This window comes from Myotis lucifugus, unplaced genomic scaffold (genome assembly GCF_000147115.1).
Source record: "Myotis lucifugus unplaced genomic scaffold, Myoluc2.0 scaffold_34, whole genome shotgun sequence".
NCBI lineage: Eukaryota > Metazoa > Chordata > Mammalia > Chiroptera > Vespertilionidae > Myotis > Myotis lucifugus.
In genome coordinates, this window is record NW_005871082.1 from 8,975,530 (window position 1) to 8,986,084 (window position 10,555).

The window sequence follows — 10,555 nt, forward strand, 5'->3', positions numbered from 1 at the left end:
AGACTATATAAAGAACTTTTCAAATATCACAAAATTTGTTCAAACCTTTTTCATATACTTTAAAGATATATATAATTAATAAATATAACTGAAATGTACAATGTTTAACTCAAAATATTTGTGCTAGGATCATTTCCGAGAAGAACAGCAGCCTTGGTTGCTTCCAAGCCTTTTTTTTTTAAAATATATTTTATTGATTTTTTACAGAGAGGAAGTGAGAGGGATAGAGAGTTAGAAACATCAATGAGAGAGGAACATCGATCATCTGCCTCCTGCACACCTCCTACTGGGGATGTGCCTGCAACCAAGGTACATGCCCTTGACCAGAATTGAACCTGGAACCTTTCAGTCCACAGCCCAACGCTCCATCCACTGAGCCAAACCGGTCAGGGCAAGCCTTTTTGTTGAACCTGATTTAATGTTATCATTTGATAGTTGTAATTTTTATCTATACAATCCCATGTAACAGTTAAGTATACTTTAATCTGTAAAAATAATTCATATAACGTACATTATTGCTTAAAATTACACAGCTTGCAATATCATACAAGTTAAATGGATAATGTTTCAGAGAAGTAGTAGAATCCAATAATTAAGATGCTGTTCATTTCAGAAATACTCATTTCAAAGGAGAAAAACATAAACTGTGATTAGAAGTAAAGAACACCAAGTAACATAGCTCATTAATGGGAAACATAAAATAAGATGAAAATACAAAATTAGGCCTCATAAGACATAGCAAAGAAAGAGGATTACCTGGAACCTCTTTTTAGCAGCAGATAAAAAGGGGAAAAGATTACAACACAGATTTAATTTAAAACACTAGTAAAATACTTCCTGTAATAAAGTATTTTTTACAAATTGAACGCAGATAAGCTATATTGTATATTTTAAAGGCCTATTGTTTTTATTTATTACTGCATATTAGAAAAGACTTAAGTTACTCCATTAATGGCAGGGAAATAAGAAAGGTGAAGAAGAAAAATAAATGAGAATTCAACATGTTCTGTTATAAATGTTAAAACTTGCAAAAAACAGATAATTCCTGCTGTCTGCAAGCTGTCTGCAAATTAAGGAGCGCCCAATATTTGAATTTCTATACAATCTCTTTTCAAATATCCTTTTTTCATCCTACCTCCCAGCATTTTCCTAATGGTACCTTTTAAAAAACAAACTTCTAAAGGAGCCTTTACCACAAATGGTTCTGCTTCAGAAACGGTTTAGGGACATTGTCATCTCCATACAAATAGCTACAGAAGTACCCCGGAGTCCTTGCACATAATTTTATAAAACATACAAATATACTTACTGCCCTATATTAATGTTTTAAAATTCATGGAGACATTAAACATGCATGAAATGACCCTTAGAGGTTTATAAACTGAAACTTTTTCCACTGATAAAAATGTATGGTTAACAGATTGTTTTTATCAGTCTCTGAAACTTAAGGAAAAACTGAAACTTTCTTGAGTATAGGAGTCTATGAAAAGTCATTTTAAACCAATGGTCATAATCAAGACTCTCATAACAACACCCACATATTGTATTTATAAAATGCAACTATTTTGTAGGATTTATCCTGTTTCATTTTCTGATTCTTTCTTGACAAATGTAGTTCAATGTTTAATAGGGGGAAAATATACCTTAAGTAACTATAAAGGCCAAAACAGAAGAGTCAATTTTTGAGTAAAGTATTTTCTTCAATAAAATACTTACCTTACTATCCCCTGCCTTCAAAAGGAGCAAAAGGAAAAAAGGAGGAGACATATGAAAACTGATCATGAATAAAATGTACCAGTTTAGTAAGCAGAGTGAAGACAAATATTAAAAATTTGATTGATAATAAATTACATACATAAGATTTGTTTCACAAATATTTATCTTTTATAGTTTTTAAAAAATATATATATTTTATTGATTTTTTGCAGAGAGGAGGGGAGAGGGATAGAGAGTTAGAAACATCGATGAGAGGTGATAATTAACATACAATATCACTACACCCTAGCACATATGAGGACTCAGAAATATAACAATCAAAAGTGTATCTTGCCCTAACCGGTTTGGCTCAGTGGATAGAGCGGTGGCCTGCGGACTGAAAGGTCCCAGGTTCGATTCCAGTCAAGGGCATGTACCTTGGTTGCGGGCACATCCCCAGTAGGAGGTGTGCAGGAGGCAGCTATTCGATGTTTCTAACTCTCTATCCCTCTCCCTTCCTCTCTGAAAAAATCAATAAAATATATTTTAAAAAAATTATCTCCCCATAAAATTATTGTGTACATATCCTTATTTTTGATTTGCTGATTCTAGACAAAGACCAGTAATTCCCATTAGAGACAAGCTATACTTTAACTTCCCTTTTAGAAAAATTTCTGAAATAAATCTATCCTTGATTAAAGGCACATGGCTCAAAGGGCCTTTTCAAAATTTAATATCTCTGCTCATGTGCTTCCTAAAAAGTACATAGTACTAGGTTCAATTTTTATTATCTCCCCAACCCCATCACATACATTTATAAAAGTTAGCAAATAACATTCTTCAATTATATAGACTTTATGTATAGCATCATTCCTTAAACCGATTTCTAAACAGTGTCACCACCAAAAAGTATATAAGGAAAAACATGGTTTTCTAAGAGGTACTGGGTACTGTATAATAAAAGAGTACCACTGTTATTTAGTTTTTGCAAAAATACATTCAGTTAAAGAATAAATTCAATTATTAATAGCAGTATCATTTTCTTCATCTAGATTTAAACTTGACTGTTACCTCTCATCAATTGAGGGTTCTTTTTGTTGCAAATGAGGCTTGATTCCAAACATTGGACGAATATTAGTTGATAAGGCTCTGATGGTGTAACTGATTTCATTCTCCCTTGTAACATCACTGTCGTAGCCTACCATAAATATAAGAATTACTCATTAACTGATAACTGAAGAGACCAAGTATGTGATCTTATTATTTGGATACAAGAATTCTGTTCAATGATATGAAATAAGTTAAATAACGTGTATTATTACAGCCAAATTATAAAATAACATACAGCCAGTAAAAGTGATGTAGAAGAATATTTAATATGTAACAATGTTTCAAAGTATTACTAAGTGATAATAGCAGGCTACAAATATAAGTTCAATATGACACCATTTTTGTTTAAAACATACTATGTATATAAATGCCTTATTAATAGATCCCAAAATATTAACAGAATTTGACCAACAGAAGTGGTCAAATTATGGATGCTGTACTTATTACTTACTGTAAAAGGTATTTTATAACTTTTCTCTAATGACCTGGTATTACCAGTATATTAGGAATTATTTTAAAACATGAGGTTAGATACTATAAATTTTTAAACAGTACTTATTTAAGTATGATTATCTTACACTTGGAGATAAAGAATATCTAAGTCATCAATACATGACAGCCTGTTCTTCTTGAGTCACAAAACCAATTTTGGTATTAAACAGACCAAATAGACTAAAATTACAATTATTCAAACATCAGTATTACTTGTTTCAGCTTCTGCAGCTTAAACCAGCTGTACTGTTTTTCCTATGTTCTAGTTAAAATAAGACTGTAAACCAACACACCCCCATCTTCTTCAGAGCCTGTATCAGATTCTTCACTATCACAAGGCCTTTTTTCTCGAGAGCCCTCCATTTCATTTGTCCAAACCATTAAGGACATATCCGCGCCTCCTAAGGTCACCAGCATGCTGTCATCACAAGTCCAGCGCACATTTGTGACCTGTGTACTATGAGCCACATACCTCTTAAACTTTCCAAATTTTCCCTAAAGATTGAAAAAAAAAGCCAAAAAGTCATTTTGAGAAATTTCATTACTTGAAATCTTTGAGTTAAAATTTTGAATTTTTTTTTTAATGTATGACCAGGTATTAGTCATTATAAATACAACTTATACAAATTAGAAAATACTGAAATTCACTAGAATAAAATATAACAGTTCCCAAGCTGGTGAGGGCAGGGTACAACTAGTAGTTTCACACATTGCTAGTACCGTGGGCATAGCTTTTTTAGAAATCAACTTGGTACTGTGCATTAAAAGCATAAAAACGTTCTGACCTTTCATTTACCAATCTCCCTTCTAGAGATCTATGCTAAAAAATGCAGCGTGTGCAACAATTATTTACCACAGCATTTACTTCTAGCAGTGAAAAACTTTAAATACCTTAAATGTTCCTAAGAGTAATACTACATTGTATACTTATGGAATAATACATGTCTATTAAAAACAATGTCTATGAGACATATTTTTGAAAATAGAAACAATGATTTAGAAATCAGAATATAAATATCTATGTACAGGGTGGCCATCTTAACAAAAGTAATTATCAATCATGTTGGTATAAACCCATGTAAATATCTTTTATCTTAATTCATTCATTATCTGTAAGCAACATACATGACCATGTATTTTTCTTTTAAATATCAAGAAAAATACAAGTTCTAGAGACTGGCAACTTTTAAATCTTGAACAGTAGCATTACCAGTTACAGAAGTACATTTCAGAGTCATGTATCATAAGCAGGTTTCAGATGGACATCATTTCAAGGATTTTAATATAAGAAATATTTTAAATATACAAAACATAATGCCAGCTAAATCAGTAAACTTTCTGGGAATGAAAGTTAGCTGAAATAAAAGGGGGATCTGTCAACAGAACACTGCTAGAAGGTAGTTTCCCTAAGATTTTGTGGTTCTTGCTGCAATAGGTGAAGAAGGAATCTGTACAGCAATATCCCAGGACCTCTTCGTAGGGCATTTATACCATTTAAAATGCTCAAAGTGAAGTTTCTGACTAAGAATGTTTTATTGGAACACATTCTTATCCTATATAATAAAAGCTTAATATGCTAAGTGTCCAGTTGTCCGTTCAACCAATCAAAGCACAATATGCTAATGATATGCTAAGGCTGCTCAACCGCTTGCTATGATGTGCACTGACCACCAGGGGGCAGATGCTCCGACCGGTAGGTTAGCTTGCTGCTGGGGTCCAGCTGATCTGGACTAAGCTAGACAGGCTGGACACGCCCTGGAGCCCTCCTGTGGTCCCTCCCCGGCTGGCCAACCTCCCACATCTCTCCCTGGCCCCGGTCGTGCACTGGTGGGGTCCCTTGGCCTGGCCTGTGCCCTCTCGCAATCCGGGACCCCTTGGGGGATGTTGGAGAGCCGGTTTTGGCCCAATCCTGCAGGCCAGGCTGAGGGACCCCACTGGTGCATGAATTCACGCACCAGGCCTCAGGTCAACTATAAAGTCCTACCACTTAAGTGTATATAAAGTAGATACACTACTTTCTTGGGCACCTGAGGTGTCTATGAGAATTTTTAAACTTGCGTTTCCACTTTAATGATGATTTAAAAATAATAATATGAGGCCTGGTGGTGTGGCTCAGTGGTTGAGCATCAGCCTATGAACGAGGAGGTCACGATTTGATTCCCAGTCAGGGCACATGCCCAGGTTGCAGTCTCAATCTCCAGTAGGGGGGCATCAGGAGGCAGCCAATCAATGATTTTCTCTCATCATTGATGTTTCTATCCCTTTCTCCCTTCCTCTCTCTGAAATCAATAAAAGCATATTTAAAATAAAATAATATGAGCAATTAAGACCATCATGAAACAAATATCATATATGGTTTCAGTGCCCTATTTCAAATATACGTTTAAGCTCATGTTGGTGCCAAATTATATATCTAAATTTGGGGCAATTAAGAATAAATGCATCTAGACTTGATACATGAATTTTACTTTTGTAATGTTTTCCAGTAGTTTGAATAGAGGAAAGCAATAAGAGAATTAAGTCATCACACACTAGCATAGACATATAGTACATTACTCCAAAGAATTTGTACAGTTTGGTTTTAGCAAAATAACATCATTCATCATATTAAATCAATTAATTAAATATTAATTGTTTATTTCAATTTTGTAGCTATTATATTCATAGTATTTTTATTTTTAATTGATTAAAACATTAAATTTTAAAGGTATAAATATAAACTTGTTATTTACTGCTAATGATATATATTTAATCAAAAGAATATTCAATTATTTAAGTTATTATTAGGGTAAAAGGGATATTTCCTTTAAAAGGAATATTTACATTACTCAATGTTGAGAAACACTGTACAACATACTATAACTTAAGACATGGATCATAAATTACAGTACTTCTAGATAAAGCCATAAATGTGACATTAAGAACAGGGAACATAAGGTAGTTACAACTGGCTGCTTATATTTCCCTCCCATTTTCTCCTTCCTTCCTTTCCTCTTTTCTTCCTTTCTTCTTCTGCTTCCTTCTTTCCTCCCTCCAACAAAAGAAAAAAAAAAGAATAGGGAACATAATTCTGAACCTTTCATATTTCAACTTATATTACCTATGTAATATTGCTATTTCACTGTTGTAATGAAATAGCATTTCACAACTATGACATGCTATGAAAGGACATTACATCAATGTTATAATTGTAATCATTAGGACAGTTAAAGAAAAACACATACTTTAGCGGGATATCTAAATAACTTCACAAATCCCAAATCATCCCCAGTGGCTAGAACCATTTTGTCATGGGTGAGGCAAGAGGCAGTTATGTCTGTGACTTCTCCAATTACTGGCCAAATTCCCTCACAGCACAAACCAAGCACACTTGTCCATGATGCCCAACCAATTTTTTCTACCTAAGAAGGAAAAAAAAATATTGTAAGTTTGAAATATCTAAACCAGTGGTTCTCAACCTTCCTAATGCCACGACCCTTTAATACAGTTCCTCATGTTGTGGTGACCCCCAATTTCATTGTTACAAATTGAACATAATTAAAGCATAGTGATTAATCACAAAAACAATATGTAATTATATATGTGTTTTCCGATTGTCTTAGGCGACCCCCAAAGGGGTCGCGACCCACAGGTTGAGAACCGCTGCTCTAAACCTAAAAGTTAACAACTAAATATGAATATTTTTCTTTGTAATTGCACGCCATAAGTAAAATAAAAAAATGTAATACAAATTATTAGTTGTCTTAGTTTTGTAACCTCCCAAACTCTAGTTCCTGCAGAAATTTTTTTTTTAAATTTATCTGTATTGTTGAAAGTATTACAGATGTCCCTTTTCCCCAATTGACCCTTTCTAGCCCGTTCCCACCCCCGTCCCCGGGACTTCACCACATTATCTGTGAGCATGGGTTATGTGCATATATGCATGTAAGTTCTTTGGTTAATCTCCCCCCCCACCCCACCCCCACCTTCACTTTGAGATTCATCAGTTTTTCCATGTTTCTATGTCTCTGGATCTATTTTGTTCAGTTTATTTAGTTGTTTAGATTCCACATATAAGTGAGATCATGTGATACCTGTCTTTCTCTGACTGGCTTATTTCACCTAGTATGATACTCTCCAGGAACCTCCATGATGTCTGCATAGTATTCCATGAGTAAATATGCCACAGCTTCTTTATCCACCCGTCTACTAAAATTTTAACATGACATTATTAAAGATGTACTCATAGATACACTGTATGTTCTAGTGATGAGCACACAGTGATAAGGAATAAGCTTATTTCTGCCCTTTGAATAATCAAGAAAGTTATTCTTACCTTTCACATCTAAATTTCTATTAATACATTATAAGCATGTTTTCCAATTAATCACTGTTGGAAATTATGAACTTTTATTTACAGTCCCTTCCGTATTAAGCCACTTTCATGTTAAATTTGTTTAACCTCTCTTCCTCAGCCATGTCATGACAACAACTTTTGCTAATGCTGTCAGGCACAAAACTGAACACTTTATTTTCCTTTCTTTAAGCAGGAATTTGCCAATAAGCATTCTAAGCATATGGGTTCCAAAAGATTCGGCCCCCGTGCAGTACTCTAATCTGGGATGTCATGCCATCTACTTGCTATGGCACGCTTCCTGTGCTTTACGGAAGTCATTGGAGCATAGCTGGACGTACACGATGCTTTCTTACTACAGCATCTCTTCCTTTACCCATCAATGTGGTCTCACCCCACAAAATAAACTCAGAAAAAGAATACCCATCATTTGAACAACCCAAGAGCAGGCTTCATGTGTCACTAAATGAGAGTGGGCATCAGCTCTGTAACCATGTTTAGTCGTATTGACTTACGAGCTCTACTGTCTTCCTACCTCCATCCTGGGGATGGTTTGTCTTTTCCCTCTGGGAGCTTCAAAGAATAACTGTTCTTTAGCACCAGTGTTAACCTGTAAGAGCTTTCCTTCAGAAGAAGGCAAAAATATACACACATACATAGTCATATATTTATAATTTTATATGTTTATAATTTTATAATCTTAAATAGAGACCATTACACACATAGCATGAAAACTTGAAATTATACAGAAAACCATGTAATAAAATTCACTTTTACTATATAAAAATATGAACCTTATATGTTAAAAGGAAAAATACTAGTTGATAAAAATTACAAAAGTCTATGGTAACAAATAATTTAGAGATGCAAACTAAAACAAGAAATACCATTTATTCACCTAACCATGCCAAAAATTAAACAAGATTTAACAATTCCAATTGCTGCCATGGGTGTGAAACCTGATGTTGGGCATATAATTTGATACAATTGTTCTAGAAGGAAGTTGGGACATTTGAATAAAACTTTCAAATGTGAAAAAATTACATACACAAATATAAAATAGAAATACATATACATTTAGTATCATGTTTAACTTTTATGGGAAAAATTAAGTTTAAACACAAAAACCATTTTCCTTTGCAGTCAACATATATTAAGAACATTTGATTTTATTACTTTCTATATAATTAAGTAATTAAATTCATAAGTGGTTTCATTTTTGTGTATGTCTACATATAAAAACTATTTCTGTTATGTACATGAAAAAAAACCTGAAAACTAATTTTGAAATTTTAAAATTTTGTTCAATAGTACTTTAAAAAAACTGATTTACAATACTAGATTTATAGAGATGAATACATGAAACAAAAATCCTTAAAAACGGCACATCAGTTGGTTAGAAGTCATCTAGCTACATCTAGTTACAGGTTCAATCTCCGGTCAGGGCATTACAAGAAGCAATCAATGAATGCAAAAATAAGTGGAACAACAAAATCATGTCTCTCTTTCTCTCTTCCTTCCTCATTCTCTCTAAAATCAATTTTTAAAAATCCTTAAAAATGGAGCATTTAAAATATTTAGCATTTATCCAAGCTTATTAAACGCTGTCATATGCCATGCATTCTGCTAAAACACAAAGATATTAAACTGTGTATGTTATACAATTATGAATATAATTTTTAGGGAATCCTATTTAATAAAAGAGAAACATGTTAATTAGCCATACCTCCGCTACCCTTCCCATTGGCTAATCAGGGCGATATGCAAATTAACTGCCAGCCAAGATGGCGGCCGGCAGCCAGGCAGCTTGAAGCGAACAGGAGGCTTGCTTGCTTCAGTGACGGAGGAAGCCAACGTTCCCCGCCTGCCGCTGCCGGCCTCTGAGCTTGCAGTTTGAAACATTGTTACAAATATAGAAACTAAACAAAACCCCAGAAACCTGCTTTCAGCCAGCCGGGATCTCAGAGCTGGAGTTGAAACAGTGTTCGATTATAGAACCCAAACAAACCAGATACCTGCTTTCAGCAGCCGAGGCCTCAGAGCTAAAGCTGGCCCAGAATTTTAAAAAAAAGGAAAAAAGGAGCGGTTGGGAGCTTCAGTCACCTGCCAGCCTGAAAACAGCCCTCAGCCCCTCACCTAGACTGGCCAGGCACCCCAGTGGGGACCCCCACCCTGAAGGGGGTGTGACCAGCTGCAAACAGCCATCAGCCCCTCACCCAGGCTGGCCAGGCACCCAAGCGGGACCCCCACTCTGATCCAGGACACCCTTCAGGGCAAACCAGCTGGCCCCCACCTGTGCACCAGGCCTCTATCCTATATAGTAAAAGGGTAATATGCCTCCCAGCACCGGGATCAGCGGAGCCGCGAGGCCTCCCGGCACCGGGATCAGCATGACGGGGGCAGCGCCCAAACCCCCTGATCGCTCTGCGGCTCTGTGTGTGACAGGGGGCGGGGCCACAACCTCCCTATCCGCCTCTGCTCTGTGTGTGACAGGGTGCGGCACCCCAACCCCCACCATGGGCCGTGCTCTGTGTGTAACGGGGTAGAGCCATAACCTCTCCATCGGTCCTGCCCTGAGTGTGACAGTGGCGGCGCCCCAACCCCCTGATCGGCCCTACTCTGTGAGTGACAGGGGGGAGCTCCTCAACCCCCTGATCGGCCCTGCTCTGTGCATGACAGGAGGGAGCTCCCCAACCCCTTGATTGACCCTGCTCTGTGTGTGACAGGGTACAGAGCCCCAACCCCCCTGATGGGCTCTGATACTGTGAGTGACAGGGGGCAGCGCCCAAAAACCCCTGATGGGCCCTGCTCTGTGAGTGAAAGGGGGAGGCGCCCCAAACCCCTGATGGGCCCCTACTCTGTGGGTGACAAGGGGGAGGCCCCCAACCCTTTTATTGGCCCTGCTTTTGGAGTGACAGGGGGGGG

The 10,555-nt window shown here is 36.5% G+C and overlaps 1 protein-coding gene across 1 annotated transcript in view; it reads right to left on the reverse strand.

Moving 5' to 3' along the window:
• EML5 (echinoderm microtubule associated protein like 5) overlaps positions 1-10,555 on the reverse strand; it is a 98,004-nt gene that overhangs the window by 23,517 nt on the left and 63,932 nt on the right. Inside the window, exons 24-27 of the mRNA XM_023752517.1 lie at positions 8,166-8,254; positions 6,522-6,698; positions 3,591-3,792; positions 2,767-2,893 (exon numbers count right to left, since the gene is read on the reverse strand). Of these exons, the coding sequence (XP_023608285.1) occupies positions 2,767-2,893; positions 3,591-3,792; positions 6,522-6,698; positions 8,166-8,254 (595 nt within the window). The remainder of the gene's footprint in view (positions 1-2,766; positions 2,894-3,590; positions 3,793-6,521; positions 6,699-8,165; positions 8,255-10,555) is intronic.